The sequence below is a fragment of the Leptonotus elevatus genome, chromosome 9, assembly GCF_054856555.1.
Source record: "Leptonotus elevatus isolate MCC_2025b chromosome 9, RoL_Lele_1.0, whole genome shotgun sequence".
Taxonomy (NCBI): Eukaryota; Metazoa; Chordata; class Actinopteri; order Syngnathiformes; family Syngnathidae; genus Leptonotus; species Leptonotus elevatus.
In genome coordinates, this window is record NC_141247.1 from 747,049 (window position 1) to 772,500 (window position 25,452).

The following is a 25,452-nucleotide window of genomic DNA, read 5'->3' on the forward strand; positions in this document are numbered from 1 at the left end:
TTCCCTGATGATGCCACCTTGAAGAGCTGGAGCATTGTCATCCATGAAGATGAAATTAGGCCCGTGTTGTTCATGTAGGGGCACAACCACTGGATTGATGATGTTATTCAGGTAGTATGGGCTTGTCACTGTATCATTCACAAAGCGTAGGGCAGTTCTGTACCGAATGGACACACCTGCCCACATAGTAACACCGCCACCACCAAAAGCTCGCCTGGTGACAACAGTGGCTGACGCATAGCGCTCTCCAACATCGTTCGCGGCCATCATTTCTCCTCAACATGAATCGACTTTCATCAGAAAACAGCACTCAGGCACACTGGTCCCTCGTCCAGAGTAAATGCTCGCTTGCCCATGCAAGACGATGACACCTGTGCGTGGTGGTGTGGTCAGGTACCCTTGCTGATCGACTAGTACGCAGACCACACTGATGTAAATGGTTTTAAATGGTCTGATGTGACACGGGTGCCTCTCACCTCCCTTAAATGTGCCTGGAGTTGAGGGCATTCATCTAACGGCATTGTTCACAATGTAGCGGCCATCAGCATGAGATGAGGGCAAAGGAAGTCCACCTCTACATCTTTCTGTGACTCTTCCAGTCTTTCAATATCTCTGCTGCAACCTGCTGATGACATCTACATCTTTCTGTGACTCTTCCAGTCTCTCAGTATCTCTGCTGCAACTTTCTGATGACACTCTGTGACAATCTAAACTTAATGATTACTTCCGTCTGAGAATGTCCTGTTTGAAGCATCACAATGGCAAGGTACTGTTGATCCATCGTTAGATGTCATCTTGGTCTCATGATGTCAAAACATGAACAGCATGATGAGGACGACTGTTTAAAGACCAGCTCTAATTGAACCAGCACATGTATTGGTCGATTCAAGGATCAAACACCTGTTGTGACTTTTGCCATTAAACTCCTCGATAGAGAACAGCAACTTGTGCAAAAAGTACCGAAACATTTAACAGTGTGCATTCAAAAGCTTGGAGAAGGTCACATTAAGTTCACCTGTAAAACTGTGAATGCATTTTAGGCTCGCCCTGAAATTTCACCCAAAAGCCAAATATCCCTAACTTTTTGTGAGTAGTGCAGGTAGATGATGAAAAAAGTGGTGAGATGAAAACAATTAAGAAAAACAGATTGTATGCATGAATCACACAATGACAGTATAAATAACCTATTCTGTACAAAAGGCTGCAATTCTTGATTGTATTTCTTGTATTTCTATAATAGACATTTTATACTTACTACCATATATTTTTTTCAATTGTATGGTTTAAGTCTGACACACCTTCAGAACTTGTATGAGATTCTGCTCAATCCTGGACTTTTGCTCTTTCTTCAGTGTTGAAGCTGGAAAAAATACATTAACTTTTAATAAAACATTTCTAAAGAAGATACACATACCTGTACAATATACAAACAGACACATTTATTGGTACCCCTTTCTTATCGAAAGAAAACCCCATAAAAAAGTAATGATCGAATGATTGATCGATAAAGACATACATACTATGCATACATACTGTAGTGTACATATAAGGGGTGTAACAAAAAACGATGTGAACCAGAAATCCTGTTTTGAGTTTAACGATGTGAGTGCACCGGCACACAGACTAATGAATCGGTCTAAAAATAGTTTTAACCGGCCGATGGCCCGGTTAAGATGTTGCTTATACAACTGTTCAAAACAACCCAAAAAGTCCAGTTGTGATGGATTCAATGCCATGAGAATGAAATGTCCTGGATGAATGAGAATATTATTCACAAGCGAGCTGTTAAAATTGCATTTCCTTGACTCTAAGTCACGCAAGACTTCGCCTGGGAGACTGTTAGAGCGTGGGTGAAAAAAAAAAGGCACGCGAGACTTGCCACAGTTATGTGACGTCAGATAGCACTGGGCTTTGATTTTGGATGGAAGTTGAATGGAGACGTGTCCAAAGTATGGAAGAGATGTTTATTTTATATGAACAAAGAAATGCTGGATAAAAGTGTCGCCTTGTACAAAGACGGTCAACTGTGAGTTCGGCAGATGTACGTACATGCTTGATTATTGATTGACATGGATCCGGTATTCAACCGCACGGACAGACAAGACTTCTTCCAACTAAAACACCCACAACTCGACTAGAGGAAAGGTAATACCGACCTTAATAACACGGTTTATTGTTAAATAATATTATTGTGGAGAATGATGGCTTTCAGGACATGATAAAAAAATTAGCACCCCGATAAATGTGCAACTAGACTCCTGTCTGACAATCAAGGTATTGAACGAGTCACACACAGGCAAAAAACAAACAAAAAAACATAAGCATGTGTTGAGTGTAACACAGCAATAAAGTGCCAGCCCTCGTTACTGATAATAGAAAATGACAACTAATTACAAGATGTAGATAATTTTAAATTAAACAAGATATTCAAACGGTTAATGGAGTAACAAAATAATTGTAAATTAATTTGACAATTGGCTAATAATTGAGTAATCAAATAATTGTTCACCGCTAAAGCAAATCGAACCGAATCGAATCATAATCCTACTGAATCAAACCGAATCGTTCCATTTTAAAATCAAACCGTCCTGGTATCAGATCGCACCCCATGTATCGAGATGTGTATCGAATTGTCTTGATTGGAGAGATTTACACCCTAAGTAAATACATAACATTACATACACCGGTCAGAAAATGTTATCAATCAAACCTTTATTTGTATAGCACCTCTCATACTTTGAAGCAACACAAGGTTCTTCACATTAAAAAAAACTATTTAAAAAAAGAAAAGAGAGAGAACAAACAACACAAGATCAAAAACACAAACAGATTCCCTCCCAGTCCCTTTAATACGTTGATCACTGGACTCCCCTATACCTAAGTACGTGCAGTTAAAAGGTCTTTATGTATATAGCATAGCTGCTCAGGCAAGGCTGAGCACAGAGCAAACTGATGAAACACCATCACTGAGGGCTGTTGGTAACAGCCAAAAGTGAGGAAACACTGAAATATAAAAACAAGAAAATAATAAACAAAAATAAATAAATATAAAAAAATAAAATAAAAGCATATGCTAAAAAGAACATCTAAGTAAGTAACTAAAAACTATAAGTACTAGAAAATATACTGTATAAGATGTAGAAACACTATAATAAATAAATATAAATAAAAACAAGCAATTCCCCCAAAATAGAATAGAGTAAAATAAATGACCAGTTAACAAATAAAAAGTATAAAAGGCTAAAAATAGAATGCTATATAGGTTAAATGACAATAAAAGAATAAGACATACAGATACAAAAAAAGTCTTAATCAATTATAAGCAAAATTTAAAAAAAAAAGTGGGTCTTGAGTCTGCCTTTAAAAATATCAACACTCTCTGCGTCCCCGACGTGCTCCGGCAGGCTATTCCACTAAAGAAGGCCGTAAACTTGGAATGACACCTTGCCGTAGATCTTAGTGTTGACTTTGGGTACTGCTAAAAGGCCAGTGCCGGAGGACCTGAGGTTCCGCGAGGGTTGATATGGTAAAGAAGATCTGATAGATAAGAGGGGCCAAGACCATGAACGGCTTTATGAATTAATACAAGAACCTTAAAATCAATCCTGAAACACACAGGGAGCCAATGCAGAGCCTCTAAAACAGGCGTAATGTGCTCTCTCTACCTGGTTCCTACTACTGAAGGGCTACTGAGTTTTGCAGTTATCAATGTCACTGGAGATAAAAGCATGCATTAACATCTCTGTGCTTTCTCGAGAGCGAAACTGGTGGACAATGGCAATATTTTTCAGATGCACTATGTTGTTACCATGTGGTATAAAAATTAAATCAGAGTAAAATATAACACCCAAGTTTTTAACTTTGTCTGAAAGGTTAAATAAAAGTTGTTGACATTTTAAAATAAGTTTTGTCCTGGCTGAACTGAAGGAAATTATTTGCCATCCAGGATTTCCATCTATAAAATAGTTAAGACTATCAATTGGGGTGTGGTCATCAGAAAAGACAGAAATGTAAAGCTGAGTATCATCAGTATAACAGTGAAAACGAATTTTGTGTGTGACCCCACCAAGTGGCAACATGTATATATTAAATAACGTCGGACCTAAAATTGAGTCTTGGGGAACACCACAATCAAGCTTGTGGCCTCCTGACAAGGAGTCTTCACCCATGGTGACATAAAATTATCTGCCAGTGAGGTTAAGATTTAAACTAGGGCTGTCAAAATTAAAACGTTAACTCTGGAGATTAATTAAAATTTCATTAAAAGCGTTAAACAAAATTAACTGACTTAACTCAGTGTGCAGCCAAACTGTTAACTCTTTGACTGCCAGACGTTTTCAGGAAAGGGATCCTGTGAGTGCCAGCCGATTTAAGCATTTTGACTGATCTTTCAGGGTCCACAGAAAATTTCTGTTTGGACTATGGAAACAAACATACTACCAAATGAAAGATTGAACTCTCATCTTTCATCAAAAAAAAAAAAAAGTTTGTTTCTACCTTATTCCGTTCTTTAGTAATCAACAATAGAAAATGGTTAGTTTCACCCAAATGCGCTTGTTTTGGACCAAAATACGGAGAAATCAAGCTTTTAGTGAAACGATATTATTTCATGCACTCGAGTGAATTTTACACTTCTTTTTGTCCATGAATGATGCCACAAACACCTAAATAGTGCTTTACTTCTATAAAACACTACCACCAAGAATGAAAAAGTGTTTTTTGATAGCAAAATGCGTTTATTTACATTCAACAGTGTAACAATTTGACAACAATTTGGCAAACTATTTACAAATGTGTGCAAATGTGGTACTATTTACAATTATGTGGATGTTTCAACTACAGTTTTTCTTTTTGTGTAACACTCCCCTGCGTGCAAGGAGACGCAACAGGATTTGCACAACAGATTAGTTTCACTGCGATTGCCTCTTCGCGTGCAGACGCTACACTTTCTTGCCGGCCGTTCTTTCTGGGGAATAGCAAGTATATACTGCAGTGTGTGTTGCCATCAAGTCTACTATCAGGATCATGCTACGGTTACGTTACGGTGGTGTTACGTCTGGCTTCCTCATGTCCTTCAGTTCCTATACCGGGTGGTAGATGTTCTGATCCATCTTATCCACTCCATTCATGGTGGCACCGTAGTCCAGAACCAGTGTCTTCTCCGTGATCAGACTGTACCCGCTCCTCCGATGAATATGCATTGGACTCGGGGTACTCTCCATCGTCCGATCGAATGTCCGCTTGTGCAGAAGTGCTCGCTCGGCTGTGCTCCGCGTTTTCCGGCGTTAGCATCGCTAGCCGGTGAGGCTTTATGACGTGAGAATAACGGCTGCGTCAACGCTTCCAACTTCGGCGTCAACCTCGGGAGTCACCATCATCATCATCATCAAGGTGCATTGGTCGATGCTTTTCGACTACTCTCCATCGTCCGATCGAATGTCCGCTTGTGCAGAAGTGCTCGTCGGTTGTGCTCCGCGTTTTCCGGCATTAGCATCGCTAGCCGGTGAGGCTTTACTACGTGATCATAACGGTCGCGTCAACGCTTCCAAATTCGGCGTCAAGCTCGGAGTCACCATCATCATCATCGTCGACATCAATGCGCTTTTTAGTATTGATCGATGCTTTCCGTCTTTGAAAAAAATGCTCAAGCGTGAGCTGCTTGCAACCGGTCGCCATTGTTGCTTCATCAGCCATTGTCCCCTCAACACTCTAGCTCCGCCTCACGTCTTCTACTGACGCCCACCCAATCTTGTCCAAAGAGAGTCATCGCTGCCATCTAGGGGCCAAAACGAGTCATTATACTAACTAGATCTGCTAAGGCTTTCCTCCACCCGTTTCAAAAAACAAAAAAAAAAAACATAGTGAACGTCTTTTAACGTCTTTGGCACCCCTCCGTAGGTTTTTGTTAAACGTTATTTAACGTTTATGGCAGTCAAAGAGTTAATGGCGGTAAGATGAACAAACATGGACTATATGTAGTTTTACTTTCTGATTTACTTGCTTGATGCTTGCTGGAGAACTCTAAAAGTAATGTGCATGCTTTGCAGAGCCAAATTCAAATAGCATATGAGTTGTATCATCTCAGAGGAAAATTCCCTAATCAAGTTGCCTCGCAAACCAATGCTGCTGGACTGTGGGTGCTCGTGAGCAGAACTAAATCTGTAAGTTCTGAGAATTGTTTGTTTGAGTCAATTTTGATCGTTTTGTTTAACCTTTGTATTTTACAGAAGTATTCTATTCAAGGATCAAAGAAAGCTTTTAGAACAGTCTTTGATTCTCAATATACTTTATTTTGATGATTTTACAATATTTCCAAAATTTTGCTCAAGTAAAAATGTCTGTTACAAGCTTTGACGGAAAAAGAAGCATTAGTACGAAAAAGTGATTAATCGCGATTAATTACGGAAAATTATGCAATTAGTTTAAAAAATGTAATCGTTTGACAGCACTAATTTAAACCAATTAAAAACAGTAACTGAAGTCTGATCATATTGTGCAACCTGTTTAAAAGAATATTGTGGTTTACTGCATCAAAGGCTGCACTTAGAACCAGTAAGACCAGGACAGTTTTCTCATGTCCCTATTGAGTCTAATGTCATTTAAAACTTTGATCAGTGCTGTCTAGGTACGGTGACTTATCCTGAACCTTGATTGAAATGTTTCATACAGACCATTGGTATAGTTGGGTTCAAGCGGCCCAACCCCAGATGGGGGCAGGAAGTCATTTGCCCATAGGAAAAAGGTAAGAAAATGCCGAAGTTTTGTGCTGTTTATGGCCATACCAACCGGTTTAATCGGGAAAAAAATAAAAGCTACTTTCGTGTCCCGAAAGTAGTAACCCATAAAGGCGAAAACATTTTAAAAAATTACCAAAAGAAGACGGCAGACCTGGATTAAAAACCTTCGTCTGTAATCCGGAAGAGCGGAGTCGGATAACGGTCATATATGCAGTGATCATTCAACAGGCCGGTGTGATATTACTGGAAACATAGCTAATCATGATATTACTATGTGTTTGTTTGTTCTACAGCTTGTGTGTCCATGCTAGGAGGCTGTGTCTTTGTTCTTAGCAATGCTAGTTATGTTAGCTATCACGATGAGTAGTTCCTAAATTGAGGTCCTTTTTCCTGGAAGACCACAACATACTGATGGAAATATATACCTATGCTTAAGCATTGGTTCATTCACAAGACATCTACAGAACGTAGATACATGACTGATGAGTCTGTTTGAGATTTTTTAAGTCGTTTAAGACAAGTCGTAACAGTTAGCTATCTTGTAGCCTGACGCCAGTGGTACGTTTGTGTACATTTGAGTTGAAAAGAGAATGATTCCGAATCACATTTACTCACCCAAGAAAAAACAAGACGGCAGTCATTTAGTGCTTCTTTTGATCCGAGTTCGCTAACCCAACTACACAAAAAATAGTTGTAAGCCCTCCAGGCTTTTATACACGCCTTCATTTGGCTAGCGGTGTAGTATGATGTCTGAAGGATGAGGTCGTTCGTGATGTCGATTGCCTCCACCACCAGGCAAATCCGACACGAGTTCGGAAAAATCTCTAAAAATCTCTTTTCCTCAGAGTGTAAGGATCATATCTGACATATTTTACTATTTTTAGAGCGTATCGGCTACGTCCAGGCTCATCCAACGCTTTTGCATAGTTGTTTTCCATCATTCATCATCCAAAAAAGGCACATTGGACACTGGTCTAAAATTTGTCAGCTCTGTGTTGTCCAGCGTTTCCGTTCTATTCATTCAGCGGCGGCGCCCCACCATTTCTAAATGGTAGCCGCCGCTCGTTCAAATTTCCAATTAAAGTATTTGGGGGCTAGAGAGGAGAGCAGTGTTACACCGGATGGATGGTGAAAAAGACTACCAGACAGCAGGGCTCGATACTGCGACCAATTTACCACAAACGCGGTCAACTCTATAGTGTTTGCAAGTGCACGTTTTAATTAGTAGTGCAATGGATCTTTGAGCCATAACTTGTTCGGATCAAGTGCGAGGACGATTCAAGATAGCCACCACGCGCTGCCTGCTGAAGGTCAACCAAAATAAATGGCTACCAACTAATACATGGCTGTCAATGCAATAGGGTTGGTAGGCTTCAATTTTGAAATTGACCCTCGAGGCCCACGGTGGCATATCTTCTAACTCGTTACAGGCCACGGTATTTCGTGCAAAGCTCAATGAGTTTTGGTCAATGTTAAGACCCTCAAAAATCAGCGTGCTTTTTATGTTTTGGCAATGAGTTTTCCCGAATTTTTTTAGAGCATTTATTTTTATTTTTTAGAGTACATATATAGACACCTCATCGTTAGTTTTACACATAGCACAATATTGCTTTTATTGTCCATAGAGGGCATCAAAAATAAATAAATAAAAAGTACATATGTATGGATAGCTAAGATGCCACTGAAAATTATGAGTGGTCGAAAGTAAAAAAAATATTAATAAATGACTTAGTTAATTTTGTATAAAATACCATATAAAATACCATATGTGGGGTAATTTTTTTTGTCGCCCCTAAGGGCTAAGTGGCGCTATATTTATAACTATAAACTATAAACATAAATGTGAAGTTTGGGAATTTTAGGAGCATGTACCGGGGAGTTATTACACATTTCCTCTTTCATGATGAAGGTAATATGAAACATAAAATATGAGACCCCTTCCCCGTCATATAGTATTACGAAAGCTCAAGATTTCCCCCCCTGTTGATAGCCTAGGTCTTGACATGGTCCAGGCCAATCTTGAAGTCAATGGGATGAAACGTGTAGGAGAAGTGGGCCCCCTGTATGTATGTCCCCTGTATAAATTAGCATATGGGTCTAAGAGACTTTTTTGTAGGTCTTGGGCTCCCTCATATACCTAAACATTTCCATAATCTTGCTTAACAGTTCAACTGGAGCTGCTTTGTGAAACATTTCTAGGGGGCGCTGGTGAGTCATTTTTGTAAAAATCGCACATTACAAGATCAAATAGTACTCATTTTGCCAAGTTTCATTAGTTTCAGTGCATGTTTAGGCCCTCAAAATCGGCATTGTTTCTTGACGAACAGTGCCTTGCGATTTGCGAAAACTCACAAACTTCGTGTGTTTTAGACTTCATGAAGGCCAACACTCTTCTAAGAAAATATGAGGTACATCCAGTTAATGCGGTAGGAGAAAAACGTCGAAGGAAAATCGTAAAAAATAAATAAAATGCCAGTAGGTGGCGCTATCGGAACAATGAAATATAAGTTCCTAGATATCTTCAGGCCTAAACTCTCATCATATGTGTGAAATTTTGAGAAGATCGGATCATCTGGTTAACACGGCTATTATTGTCACGGTGAATCATCAGACTTTGCGGTACCGTCATGGCCACACCTTATAGCTATTCTGACATCTTCAACTGGATCCCTTCAACGGGCTTGGCACAGTAGATAAAATCGTAAAGTATGACATTTCTTGTCACCACTAGGTGGCGCTACATGTGTAACCGAATATTATCATATAGATGTTTTCAGGCTTTGGCTATTAAGATGCATGAGAAGTTTGGGATTTTTTTGAAACGTGTACAGCGGAGTTATTAACTCTTTGACTGCCATAAACGTTATATAACATTTAGTAAAAACCTACGGAGGGGCGCCGAGGACGTTAAAAGACGTTCACTATGTTTTTTTTTTTTAAATGGGTGGAGGAAAGCCTTGGGCAGCTGTGCTGAAAGTATCAAGCAGATCTAGTTAGTATAATGACTCGTTTTGGCCCCTAGATGGCAGCGATGACTCTTTGGACAAGATTGGGTGGGCGTCAGTAGAAGACGTGAGGCGGAGCTAGAGTGTTGAGGGGACAATGGCTGATGATGCAACAATGGCTGATGAAGCAACAATGGCGACCGGTTGCAAGCAGCACACGCTTGAGCATTTTTTTCAAAGACGGAAAGCATCGATCAATACTATGACGCGACCGTTATTCTCACGTCATAAAGCCTCACCGGCTAGCGCTGCTAACGCCGGAAAACGCGGAGCTGCACAAGCGGACATTCGATCGGGCGATGGAGAGTACCCCGAGTCCAATGCATATTCATCGGAGGAGCGGGTACAGTCTGATCACGGAGAAGACACTGGTTCTGGACTACGATGCCACCATGAATGGAGTGGATAAGATGGATCAGAACATCTCTTACCACCCGGTATAGCAACTGAAGGACATGAGGAAGCCAGACGTTAACACCACCGTAACGTAACCGTAGCATGATCCTGATACTAGACTTGATGGCAACACACACTGCAGTATATGCTTGCTATTCCCCGGAAAAAACGGCCGGCAAGAAAGTGTAGCTTCTGCACGCGAAGAGGCAATCGCAGTGAAACTAATCTGTTGTGCAAATCCTGTTGCGTCTCCTTGCACGCAGGGGAGTGTCACACAAAAATAAAAACTGTCGTTGAAACATCCACATAATTGTAAATAGTACCACAGTTCCACACATTTGTAAATAGTTTGCCAAATTGTTGTCAAATTGTTACACTGTTGAATGTAAATAAACGTATTTTGCTATCAAAAAACACTTTTTCATTCTTGGTGGTAGTGTTTTATAGAAGTAAAGCACTATTTAGGTGTTTGTGGCATCATTCATGGACAAAAAGAAGTGTAAAATTCACTAGAGTGCATGAAATAATATTGTTTCACTAAAAGCTTGATTTATCCGTATTTTGGTCCAAAACAAGCGCATTTGGGTGAAACTAACCATTTTCTATTGTTGATTACTAAAGAATGGAATAAGGTAGAAACAAGTCACGAAGCTGTGCTCTTTCTCAAGCCCTCTCCCCCGCCATCCATGCGAGGCACCCGGCTAGACCTGGGCGATGATGTGTTCCAATCTGCCAAGAAGCTTTGTGGGGAACATTTATAGTCATCATACAGTTAGTAGTATATGTTTGTCATTATTATAATTATTTATAAATTTTATTTTTTTCACCGCCACTCATAGATTTGGTGTCTAGGAGGCGCTAGATTCTGTGACTATCGCGATACCTGCAGCGAGACCAGGGATACCCAACATGGCGGCGCCCTGCTGCAAAGGTAGAGCTATTTTGTATGTATACATATATAGCTACATTTGTCGTGTGGAGGTTGTTTGGTTACAAGAGGTCAGACATGATAAAGCAGACGGTGGTTGGATAATATGAAGCGGTTGTGTATTGTTTTGTCAAGATACAATCTGCGGTGGTTAATTTGCCGTGACTGGCAACTCGCCACCTAGTTGACATGACTTTGTGATGCTAACCGGCCGCTAAGTGACCTCGACTAGACGGCTTGCACGTTGCGACCGCGCAGTGGCCTAAATGTGCACATTTGTGTTATTAATAACAAGCATTCACGGCAAATCTGAGACTTTCACGGCAAAATAACATTCGCGGGAGATTTGCCGGCTACGTCAAAATAACCATTGCCTAAACAATAACAAACTAACGCTACAACATAATCTCTGTAGTAACGTTATGCTACTTTTTCTTATGGTAAAACATTATGCCACTTTTCCACATATTAAAATAGTTCTCAAATTTGTAAAAGACATGTATTTTTATTTTCTTCTGCTGCCATTGCCAGTCGTTTCCATTCACAACATTAGCACATGGCTACCTGGCTACCATGACCCAAATCACTGCCCCCTTCGGAAGAGAAGGGTATGGCCTCGGCGTGGCCTGGTGCAGCTATTTACATAAAAGTAACACACCCCTAAAACAGGCTGTTTTGAACAGAGCGTTTTTTAGCAGCAAAAATATTAGATCCAAAGTCATTTTTGACGAATGCATGTCACAGACATGTCTTTTACACATTTGAGAACTATTTTAGTATGTTGAAAAGTTTAATAATATGAGATCTTTAAATAATGAAAAGACCTCAAACGTGCAATTTAAGGCACTTAACTTCCTTTAAACATGGAGAATGAATTACAAAGTAGCTTTGGTGCAGCATATTGAAAAATAATTAAAGTAAGATGTCAAACTTGCTTCATCAGCCGGCAGCCAGACACTCAAGACGGTCGTTGGTCATGCTCACAGGTAGCCGCGAGCCACTTCTGCCGTGTCATACAATGACAGCGTAATTAATTAGCGGTTTCTTAGCGTCTTAAATTAGCGATTGAATATGTGTTCGAGATAGCGTTGTGTTGATGTTGGTCGCAACTACAATGTCAATCCCATAACAACTACGATAAAGTAACGTTTAAAAGGGAAGTCAAGCAATCCTTCACGCCACGATGTGGGCGAACTTGAAAGTAAACGTGTACTAAGGCATTGCCGTCAATGCATTACTGTATTTGGTAAACTTTATTGTGAAGTGAGCGTGTATATCCCGTTGAGTATGTTTTAGCTTCCTTGACATGTCAGAATTGACTGTGACTGCGCACTTTGTTTTTGTTGTCATCCTCCTATCTATCTGCACTCTGGTGCACGTATCCAGTTGAACCCAGTTAAGACCATCAGGTCACACATTTTCACATGGGCTAGGCTGAGCCGTCCCCGTGTGGGTTGGCGGCCAAGACAGTATAAGAGTAGAGACCATTTTGAACAGATTGGCCCTTCCACATTCAGCTGAAAAGGCTCCACAGCTGTGCATTGATCTTTCTGGCATCAAGTAAACAGTTCAACTGAAAATATGCAGTCTCCTGGTTGTTATTATTAGTATAGCGAGCATTCAAGATAAAATAACTGGTGAAAGTTCACATCTGAACTTTCCAGCACACCAAAATGTTGCGATGTGGTGATTAAAAAAAAAAGCCTTCTAGTCTCTAAAAAAAAACATTTATTAATGGACTTTATGCAAGGATATGGAGGCGTATGAGCTTCTGTTTATTCTAAGCGACCGGGGACACCATCTTAAGAAAAAGTAACCAATTCTTTAAAATTGTGTTAACGTAGATTTTTGTAATATAAAAACTAGGGCCCGACCAATATGCACATTTGAGGCCGATGAATTTGCCGATCTTTTAAAAAAAATTTTTAATGCATAAATATATATTTTTGGCCTCTTGGGGAAGTGTGGTGCTGTTCATCCATGTTGTACACACTTGAAGCGAAAACAAAAGAAAGTTGCGATTGAATTACATTAAAATAACTAATTTTTCACAAAACGGGATCCTACCTTCGAGCGCTAGGCTAGCGATGTTTTAAAAACAAAGCATGTTTTGTATTTAAATATACATTGGATGTAATTCTTATCGTTGTGTGTTTAGTTTTACAGTTAACTTCAACTGGGGGGTCATTAAACAGCTTAAAGGACGCTTAGGGACAACAGAATAACCAGAAAAAGATACGCTACACACTTGCTAGTTGCTAATGCTATGCAAACAAAATGGTGCATTCAGGGTACTTTCACAGTGTCCGAGATTTCAGTTTTCTTCTATAACATTTTAAGGGAAAAATAATCATCCATTTGGCCAAATTTGCCAATTGTTTTGGCCGATAATTGGCCAATTATAATCGCCGCCCGTTTAATCGGTCAGGCCCTAATAAAAACATACTTAATAGCTCGGAGCAGGTGCTTTTCAAGGTGGAAATATCATCCTTCGGAGTGAGGTTTTAAAGACGAAGGAATTGCTCCGCTTCTGTGGTGCGCCATTATGTTCAGCTTTGTATTTGAAACCGTTTTCCAAAGAGATGATACAGATAAGGAGATAAAAGTTTATACATTCAGTGAGATAATTTAACCATAGCAACATCGAATTGACGAAGGCAGTCTGTCCGTTTTTCTCTTTGTTTCTCCACCCAGCTCTGAGCCGCGCGAAGAGAAACAAGTCACGAAGCTGTGCTCTTTCTCCAGCCCTCTCCCCCGCCATCCATGCTAGACCTGGGCGATGATGTGTTCCCACTCTGCCAAGAAGGTTTGTGGGAACATTTATAGTCATCATACAGTTAGTAGTATATGTTTGTCATTATTATAATTATTTATTTATTTATTTTATTTTTTTCACCGCCACTCATAGATTTGGTGTCCAGGAGGCGCTAGATTCTGTGACTATCGCGAGACCTGCAGCGAGACCAGGGATACCCAACATGGCGGCGCCCTGCTGCAAAGGTAGAGCTATTTTGTATGTATACATATATATGTGGTTTTAAAACCTAAAATATGAACACTTATTATGTATAGGCTATATTACAAATATAAAAATAATACATACCTATATCTAAAATATATTTAAACAAAAAATATCACTTAGGTTACCATTTACTGGTGTATTGTTACATGTTTAATCCCCCGCCAATTTCCTTCACTTCCACCTCCCCGTTTTTTCACTGTTATATTCACTTACACACAAATCACATAAACCACCTAACCACTTTGATTCCATCCTATAACATGCCAATATTAACAAGTAGCCTATACAGGACTGAGTTTATATTGTTTGTATGCATAAATTATTTCTGGTCTCCTGAAATGTTTGTGGCGCTCGCTCACAGGCAAAAGGAATAAACATTTTAGACCATTTCTTAAAATTAAAAGCAGATATTTGTCTCCTCCAAGAAACCCACCTACAAAAATCAGAAGAAAAATTACTTATTTACAAGAATTTTAGTCAAGTGTACTCTGCCCCTTATAACAGTAGACAAAGAGGAGTCTGTATACTCATACATAAGAATTGATTATTTACTCTAAATAATACAATAACAGACCCAGAAGGCCAATACATTATTATTCAGGTGACTATATTTAATAAAATATATACATTTGGTAATTTATATGCCCCTAATAATGATGATCCGGCTTTTTTTCATGAATTTTTCTCTCAGCTGTTTGATTTAGCAGCGAACTCTACTATTATTATTGGAGGAGACTTTAACACAGTCATTAATAGATCGTTCTAATAATACAACATGTATAAGACAATTACAATATATGGATGATTTTGGCCTCATCGACAGTTGGAGACTTAAAAACCCAACTAAGAAGGAATTTACCTTCTTTTCCACTGTGCATCAGTCTTTTTCAAGAATTGATTTTTTTCTTACAAATAATTATATTGCTGATAAAATTGGTACAAAAATACATCCTATTATTATTAGCGACCATGCACCAGTCTTCTTCAAGTTGATTATACCTTTAAACCACCACCGACATAGCGTTTTAACATCTCACTGCTAAATGACGCAGAGTTTGACAAAATCATAAGAAGAGAGTGGGCAGACTTTTTGGAAATAAATGACTCTCCCGACTTAGCTCCATCTTTTCTCTGGGAAGATGGGAAAGCGGTAATTAGAGGTAAAATTATATCATATTCATCTTATAAAAAGAAACAGGATCAACAATTAGAAAAAGACCTGGAAGATAAAATTAAATAACTGACGGATGAGTACGCAATAAACCCAAATAACCAAATATGGACTGACTTAAAAAATACAGTTAGACGATATGTTATCCAAAAAAGCAGAGTTTACAATACAACAATTGAGATACAACAACTTTAAATAAAATAAAAAATCAGGTACATTTCTTGCAAACCAACTTCAACGCAATCGGGAAAAATCTCTTATAATGGCTATTAAAGGGACAACTGGTGAGTGTATACAATCAACAGAAGATATTAATCATATTTGTTATAACTATTATCGCAACCTGTACTGAGAAACTAACAAGCCTAGCCCTGAGCATATTGAGGCATTCCTCAGTAGCTTAAATATGCCTCAATTATCTAATGAATATGAAGATATTTTTGATGTGCCACTGACTATAAAAGAGCTGTATAGTGCACTAGATAGTATGCCTAATGGTTATGGTTATCCGGCCATATTTTTTAAGCACTTTTGGTTAATGCTTGCTCCATTATTCTTAAGAGTAGTAACATAAATTAAAACTAATGGTTACATATGTCAATACATGAATACAGCAGCAATTAAACTTGTATTAAAGCCAGAAAAAGAACCCACCCTTCCATCAAGTTACCGTCCAATATCACTAATTAAATTATTTTTTCTCAATGATTCCATTCAAACCTACGTCTAACTGGTTCCAGTTGCTGGACTTGGCCGTTACAAAATTCTACTGGAATAAAAAACAAAAAAAGCAAAGATTAGTCTATCTACTCTTCAGAAAAGCAAATCCAAAGGTCTAGAGGCACAAAATTTTATGCACTACTATATGGCTAACCAGCTACAATATATCATTATATGGGCACAACCCAACACAGATACCAACTGTTGGCTGGAACTAGAAAAGAAGGATTGTAACAACCTCAGACTTTTAGATTTACTCTTTATTTCAACATCGATTAAGCGACACAATTGTTTTAAAAACCCAATGATTTCCGCCACCCTGACCGCCTGGTGGAAGGCACTAGAAATTACAAAATCCCAATTGGAGCCCTGCAGGCTTTCTCCCATTTGGCATAATCCCGACTTTCAACTTAACAATCAATCGTTTTATTTAGGTGTGTGGGACCAGAAAGGACTTGCATTTCTCGACCATCTTTTCTCAGATAATACGTTTATATCATATGCAAACTTGCTTCAAAAATACAAAAACGGAAATTTTTTACATTATCTGCAAATTAAAAATATGGTAAAGAAACAAATTCCAACCCTTCAGGGCACGCTTCAACCACCTGTTTTAGCTCAGGATATTACAAAGCTTTCTCCGACAACAACAAAAAACCTCTCAAAAATATATAAGTTACTTTCATACACAAATAAAATGTATTTACCCATCTCGAAATGGGAGACAGACCTGTCTATAGCTCCGGAATCTGACTTTTGGATTCAAGTTTGTGATAACGTATTTAAAATGACAAAACACACACATTTACAACTTATCCAATATAAAATTATTCATAGAACATATATTACTCAATACATGATGAAGAAAATGGAACATTCAGACTCCAACATTTGTCTCCAGTGTTCTGCCGACACTTATTTTCATGCTTTATGGTTATGTACTAAAGTCTTAGAAAAACTTTCCGCTATCTTGGACTGTAGGATACCTTTTTCTCCAAGCTTGTGTTTGCTAGGAGACCTAACAACAACTGACTTACCACGTAAACAAATTTCAATTTACACTCTTAGCCCTTGCTGACGCCAAAAAAAAACTATTCTTGTTAACTGGAAAAATTAAAAAACTCTGAATATCGACCAATGGTCTAAACCTCCTCATAAATCACATTCTAATTGAAAAAATACTGCTTCGAGTAGGGGGTGCGCCTCCTGCTCCCGCTGGGTTGGGAGGGGCACTGCTGGTCGCTCCTCTTAACTCACTCCACTAGTTTACACTTTGTAAATAGACACATAGGTCACATAACACACTTCTTGGGGGGGTGGGGTAGGGTGGAGACACCGTCTTCGCCCTGCAATTCCCCTCCAATTTTAATGCATTCCACAACTAGGAGGGGCGGATGAGTCGGGGTGTGGAGCCTTCGCTTGGGGTAGACCGCAGCATTAAGCAGTGCTTAATGTTCCCCCACCTCGCCCCCCTATTTTTTTAATGCACCACATACACTCACCAACACCTCTCTGGGAAGCAGGTGGATCGGAGCGGGGGGATTTAATTTCCCACTGCACCATCTCACCTGCTCCCAATTTTAACACTGGGTGTGGTCACATCCAGGGTGTAGGGGTAGAGTTCGCCAGTCGGCGAGCTGGCAAACTCAGTAACAGGGTTAGTTTTCACTAGGCACGCCAGCGTGACAACCGGGACCTTTCCTCGCCGGGTCTGGGGTTTGGGGGGCGCATCCTGTCTCCCGGAGCTCCCTTCCCCCTTCCGTCCCACCACGCAGCTGTAGGTGTGGTGGGCGTGGGTGCCCACGCTACTGTGGGTGTGGCGGCTTGTTTGTGGGGGATGGTGGTACGGGTGGCCCAGGGGTTGTTGAACAATACTGAGCTCTCTCAGAAGAAAATAATAATAATAATAATAATAATAATAATTTGTTATTGGTTGTGTTTTATGTTTTCATAAGCTCAATTTCATTACATCTGCTGCGCCATAGAACGAGACAATAAAGGCTTTCTATTACATCAATCCATCCATTATTTTCCGCTTATATGGAGTCGGGCGGGTCGTGGGTAGGGTTCAAATTCAAATGCTTTTATTTCACTCTTTAAAGTAAAAGAAATGAAAGGGGACAGAAAGAAGTAAAACTTGTTTTGTCTGCCCCTGATCAACACAAAAAAAACTACACACAAAATAAATGACATTGAGCGGTCAAGACGCTTTCAGTTAACAATACTAAAAAATAATTCAACTGCGTGTCCTTGTGCTATATGTATTTTTGCAGTTATTTATACATTTTGAAAAACATACAAATACACTGAGAAGATTTTGTTTTAGAATCCAGATTGTTCCACAGACTGACACCTTGAGTTGAAATACATCTTTCTTTTTGTTTTGTTCTATATTTAATATGGAAAAAATATATGTTCCTCTTAATTTGTACTCACTTTCCATTTTCATAAATTTGGTTTGTATATTAACTGGTAAAATTTCATGATGGGCTTTATACAATATTTAAAGGCGGTTGAACTCCATCAATTCATTAAGTTTTTAGTTGTGTAAATGATCGATTAGTGTGGTCTCTGTATCCACAACTGCATCAGTATCAAAAATGGGTTGTTACGGCCCATATTGGTGTGTGTGTGAGGGGGGGTGCGTGCGTGCGTGCGTGTGTGACTGTGGGAGCGCCCTGATTGCTTAATTTGTTTCAGGTGTGCCACCTCCTATTAAAGCCCTTTGTTGCCTCCAGTCGAAGAGCTGGGTGGGTGGGTGTTTGTTTGTCATCTTGTGTTTGCCTGTTTTTGTTTTTTGTTTCAGCACCCACTCCAATGCAGTCCCTATACCTCTTGGTTTGTTTTGTTTAGCCCCACTGTCTTTCGTGAAGTGCACCGTTCACCATAGTTCATTTGTTTCATTATCCACAATTCAGTGTTCGCCATAACTAGCTGTCATATTCTGCAGTCAATATTTGCTCAGGTGTCCCTTTGACAGTGGGGACTTTAGGAGCAGGGGCTATGTCCCGTTTCGTTTAGTTCTCATGAGGTATAGCGTCTGTGTGTTTGTGTCTTTTTTGTCATCAGTCCCCTGTACCTCTTTCCTTTGTTTCTTTTTAGTCTACTGTCTTTTGTGATTTTTAGTCTACTGTCTTTTGTGAAGTGCACCGTTCACCATAGTTTGTTTCTTGTTTGTTTCATTATCCACGATTCATTGTTCGCCATAACTAGCTGTCATATTCTCCAGTCAGTATTTGCTTAGGTGTCACTTTGACAGTGGGGACTTTGGGAGCAGGGGCTCCGTTCCGTTTCGTTTCGTTCAATTCTCATGAGGTATAGCGTCTGCGTGTTTGTGTCTTCGTGGTCATCAATCCCCTGTACCTCTTTCGTTTGTTTCTTTTTAGTCCACTGTCTTTCGTGAAGGGCACTGTTCGCCATAGTTTGTCTCTCCACTCATCGCCCATAATTCATTAGTGTTTGCCATAAAAACCATCCGTTGTAGTGTGCCGCCTGCCAGCAATATGTAGTCCTTGTCATCAGCATAAGTTGCCCATCCTTGCTAAAGAATAACTGACAGTCATTTTCTGTACAATTGAAATCGGGCGTCGACAGAGAATCAGGCACGAACCAGCCATTTCAAAGGCAGTTGTCGGAGTCACGACAACAACTTGATATTTAGAAATTAATTAAATATAGGCTAAGAGTTAAGCACTGAATGTAAAATGAGTTCTTACCTCTGCCCAGCAGCTCCATACAGAATATGATGTAATCTTTAACACTGGCCATCAGATAGGCACAATGAAGAGCTGTGGTTAATATGGCTGTCTGGATTCCACACCAACGCTCTGAGCGATAGTCACACATCACATAGTCCAACAGTCTAAAAACAAAAGCAAATTTATAACACTGGTTAGGGTTATCATTGAAGCAATGGCAGTTAATTATCAGAATAAAATCTGATACAATCAAATTATCTTCGAATACTGTACTATATTCATCAAACCTATTGACATACTTGAGTGCTTTGGCATAATCTTGAGCTTGGTAGTACTCCTCTCCCATTTGCACCACTAAGGAAAACAAAAACAGATGAAGTATAAGCAAAACTGGTGCCATATAATTATTTTTATTAACAATTAATATATCATTTTTCTGTTGTTATGATGGTTTGGGCACCTCAGTAGTAGAATCACCCACAATGTCATTAACCTTAGGTAATTTCAGCACTACATTTTCCGTCCAATAATGTGGAGAATTTCAGTTAAATAAATGTTATATATATATATATATATATGGTTATATATATATATATATATATATATATGCTTATATATATATGTGCTTATATATATATATATATACGCTTATATATATATATGCTTATATATATATATGCTTATATATATATATATATATATATATATATGCTTATATATATATATATACGCTTATATATATATGCTTATATATATATATATATATATATATATATATGCTTATATATATATATATACATATATATGCTTATATATATATGCTTATATATATATATACATATATATGCTTATATATATATATACATATATATGCTTATATATATATACATATATATGCTTATATATATATATATATGCTTATATATATACATATATATGCTTATATATATATATATATGCTTATATATATATATATATACTTATATATATATATATATATATATATATGCTTATATATATATATATATATATATATATATATATGCTTATATATATATATGCTTATATATATATATATATATATATATATATATATATATATATATATATGCTTATATATATATATATATATATATATATATATATATGCTTATATATATATATATGCTTATATATACTTATATATATATATATGCTTATATGCTTATAAATATATATATATATATGGCTATATATATAAATATATATATATATATGGCTATATATATATATATATATATATATGGCTATATATATATATGGTTATATATATATATATATATATATGGTTATATATATATATATATATATATATGGTTATATATATATATAAGCATATATATATATATGGTTATATATATATATAAGCATATATATATGGTTTTATATATATATATATGGTTATATATATATATATGGTTATATATGGTTTTATATATATATATATATGGTTATATATATATATGGTTATATATATATATATATATATATATATATATATATATATGGTTATATATATATATATATATATATATAATTAAATTATGACACACACGCAAGCACGCGAGGGGAGGGGCGCGGGTGCGGACGACATTTGATGATCATCAGACCCGTCAAGGAGGCAGCGTTTTTTTCTTTTGTTTTTCATGCTGTTCGACAATCCAGACGGCAACTATACTGCGAATGGAAAGGTAAGTAAAAAATTTTTTGGGGTGCTCACAAAATAGCAGTGCTGCTTACATTGCATAAATCTGGTCAACTTGGATGACTAACTTGTGCCAGAAGGCTGAACTGATGTGATTATTTTTTGGTGTGTTATACATGTTATTTTAAAGTTACAGTGAAGTATTAAGATGCAGTACTCGTAAGTATTTCTTAAAACACTTATGACAAATTGCTGTTGACAAAGTGATTAATTCTTTTTTTCTTGTGTTCTGCTGCACACATATATTTTATAGGTTGAAGTTTGTGTGAAGATTAAAGAATCAGTATAAGAGTAAGTATTTGTTCATATATTTTTTATAAAAGCCAATACATGTAACTGTTGTTGAGTGATTGTTTCTTATGTTACAGTGAAGTGTGAAGAGTGTGAGTAACATCTGAGAGAAGCCAGTTGTCTGAACTCATGTTGACGGTATGTGATTGTTGTTTCTTTTATGTAATATATGTATTATTTAATCTCTACTGTATTTTGTTATTTTATGTAATATTGTATATTTTTGCAGTTGATATTATTGTATAATAGTTTCTCTTAGAAACTCAAATGACTCCTAACTTGTACCAGTGGCTGATCTGATGTGATAAATGCTTTTTGTGTGTGTGTGTGTGTGTGTTGTGATGTACAGGTTATTTTAAAGTTACAGTGAAGTATGAAAATGCAGTACTAGTAGTAAGTATTTCTCAAAACAAAAGCCAGTATTCTGAACTGTTGTAGACAAAGTGATTCATTATTTATTGTGTTCTGCTGCTCACATAGAGATATTTTATAGGTTGAAGTTAGAGTGAGGATTAAAGAATCAGTATAAGAGTAAGTATTTGTTCATATATTTTTTCATAAAAGCCAATACACGTAACTGTTGTTGAGTGATTGTTTCTTATGTTACAGTGAAGTGTGGAGAGTGTGAGCAATATTCTGAGAAAAAACAATCGTCTGAACTGATGTTGACAACACGTGATTGTTGTTTCTTATATGCAATATATGTGTATTATTTTGTACTGTGTATTTTAAGTTATTTTGTGTAATATTTTATATTTTTGCAGTTGATATTATTGTATATTAGTTTCTCATGTGTCCTCTCTAATATGTTTGTCTAAAATATTTATTTTTGACTAATTTGTATTTTCTGCAAATTTTTTTGAATAATTATTTGTTGCATTTTTATATTTACAAATATCGAATATTTGTATTTTTCTCACTTTCTTTTGATCAAACTTTTTTTTGCACCATAGCTAGCTAATATTTTTAACAAAACACACAAAGCAGTTTTGCTTCGACTCTCATTAGATATATTATTATTATTATTGTTGTTGTTATTGTTATTATTGTGAATGTGTATCAAAGTTTTTAGGGTTAGATCCAGTTTCACCTTGCTTTCAAAGTGTCCAGTTAAAAGGTAGGGTAAAAAAAAAACATCTTGTTGTGTTCATACCCTGTCAAACGGTTGAAAATGTTGCAATTAAATAAATGTTAAATTTGAATGTGTTGATCATTCAATTTCTATCTAGATTCAGCCTTAATCAAAATACTGTAATTACAGGAAAACTATCAGCAGTAGCAGGATGCAAATTATTGTATGCTCACGAAATATGTTCAGCGGTAACAAACATTAGCATTCTGTATATACTGTGTAACATGGCTTTTCATTCTTTTTTGACATTAGTCAGTGCGAGGATTACATTTATTTTATGGTATCACTATTCACTGTTCCTCTTAATCAGTTAAATTTAACATTTTATTACTTTTGTCAGTTAAGCCCATGTCTCACTCAGCAACTCAGACTTGCGAGGGTGCGCGCACGTAACGAGAGTTTGTTTTCGTCAGGTTTCATTCAAGACTGCAAAACGTTACAAAGACGTTCGACAGACTTTCCGAAACCATTTTTATGATCAGTTTTTCTTGTAGCCATCAAATTTTGAACATGTTAAAATGTTTTATTTGCGACTATAAAAGCGGTTTGCAAGCATAAAAATGGGTGATAAGGTTCTGGCAAACACTCTTGGCAATGTTTTGCAGTCTTGAATGAGACCCGTTGAAATGCCATCACTCGCAATGCGCGCACCCTCACAAGTAAGTTAGACACAGTCTTAACTGATGAAAGTACCGATAATAAAATGTTAAATATAAAGAGGAAGAGTAAAATAGAGATACCGTAAAAGACATTTGAAGACATTTGAAGACATCTTCAGACATCTCAAGATAATCTTGAGCCATCTCAAGACATTCATATTTCCAAGACATCTTAGGCCATCTTAAGGCATCTTAAGACTCGAGTCTAGACATAGTCATAGACATAGTCATAGACATGTCTTATAGACATCTTGATTTATCAAGACGTCTCAATACATGTCTATAGACACATCTTATAGACATATCTTGACTTTAAAAGACATCTCAAGACGTCTCAAAAATATGTCTTAAGACATAACTTAAGATGTCTCGAGACACATCGCTGGGTATGAAGTAGATGTGAAAGACTGATAAGTCTCTAAAGAAAGTGTTTGGATGAAGTTATCAATCCAAAAGGAGGTGCAATGTCTGATTAAGTGAAAGATTTACATACTTTTGCACCCACGAAATCTGAGTTTTTCCTAAATCAACAACTTGTGCTCAATAATGAATGAAAATATTATCATTATTTTAGTTCAAGTCCATTATTTTCAATGTCAGCATTGTAGATTGGGGTATGACTAAACATTTAATAAGGTTAGTTTAATATTTTATACAAAAAATCTGACCATGCCTGCAGGGTTCACAAACTTTTGAGCAGCACTGTATAATATATATATATATATATATATATATATATATATATATATATTCATTCGTCCTGTAGACATAATGAATGTAGGTCAATGGGGCATGCCTGTGTGGCCTGATTTTTTGAAGTAGTGATGGAAATTAGACACATATAAAGTTGAATTGATTTCATTGTTACACACGAGGAGCAATACTGAAACACTGTGGTGCTTCATCCCGCCGCATCGCTTGAATCCACTTTTGCTTTAGTTCTGTGTCGCAGGGAAACAAATTAAATGAAAGTTAAGGCTACTTTAATAAAGTTTAAAACGCAGGAAGAGCATCCCAGTACTCAATACCCAGTGGCTTTTGTTTTTTGCCTACTCTGTTGTTACAGTCGCTGTGAGCGACACCGGAAGTTGCGAGCCGCATTAATTATGTATTTCTGGCCACAAAATGCATAAGTATGAAAAAGGTCCCTTCATGTTTTGCAATAATCTCTATAGGGCCACAGATCATCCAAAGTGAGTCTGAAAACGCTTGCTCTCGGTCACTATGAAAATTGCATTTGTCCAATCATGGAAAAGCACAACCACTGCAAATATTACTTACTCAGATGACTTTTCATTCGTGGGCATTTGTACTTCTTAAACTGGGCAACAGCATTGCTGAGAAGAGTTATTATCAGCTCCTGTACAGATTATTTCATTTTTTAAACAGTATCAACAGCAACTTCATACTTTATATAAATGATGTGCCAGTCATGTTTGCATGCACTTACTGAGTGAGGGACATCCCTTTCATTGAGCTGTAAAGCCAGAATTCCCTTCTTTTCTTTGTCGAGGTCCGGAGGATCAATACCTAAAAATGTAAGTACATAATCATAAAAACATTGCTGAAATTGACCTTAGAAATCTTCTATGAAGTAAGCTGCCACTCAAATGAGGTACTCTAATATGTTAGAGATGATATATGATTGGCCTACTCTGGTGTCCTTGTCTCCATGGCCTCTGACCATAGTAGTCCAGTCCTCCACTCAGTATATCCAATGGGTCGGGCGAAAGATGTATTGCTCCATCCTAAAACCACAAACTGTCTTACAAAATCTTGATGTAGGTTCTGCAACATGCCCATTTTTCTAAATGTGTGACAGATGACCACTCAATAACAAATAACAAAAGTCTATAAAACCCTTTCCTTTTTTTTTTTTTTTTTTTTTTTTTTTAAATAATGTTAACTCTTTGACCGCCATAAACGTTATAAAACGTTTAGCATAAACC

At 37.3% G+C, this 25,452-nt stretch overlaps 1 protein-coding gene and 1 long non-coding RNA gene across 2 annotated transcripts in view; one reads left to right on the plus strand and one right to left on the minus strand.

Annotated features, from left to right (window-relative positions):
- Positions 1-25,452, minus strand: part of trappc11 (trafficking protein particle complex subunit 11) — a 145,792-nt gene that overhangs the window by 72,450 nt on the left and 47,890 nt on the right. Inside the window, exons 10-15 of the mRNA XM_086084475.1 lie at positions 25,158-25,251; positions 24,954-25,033; positions 24,785-24,863; positions 19,977-20,031; positions 19,696-19,841; positions 1,299-1,360 (exon numbers count right to left, since the gene is read on the minus strand). Of these exons, the coding sequence (XP_085940601.1) occupies positions 1,299-1,360; positions 19,696-19,841; positions 19,977-20,031; positions 24,785-24,863; positions 24,954-25,033; positions 25,158-25,251 (516 nt within the window). The remainder of the gene's footprint in view (positions 1-1,298; positions 1,361-19,695; positions 19,842-19,976; positions 20,032-24,784; positions 24,864-24,953; positions 25,034-25,157; positions 25,252-25,452) is intronic.
- On the plus strand, positions 21,605-22,089 carry LOC147167820 (uncharacterized). The gene is made up of 3 exons (XR_015095909.1): positions 21,605-21,712; positions 21,790-21,850; positions 22,062-22,089. It is a non-coding gene; the product is annotated as an uncharacterized LOC147167820 (long non-coding RNA).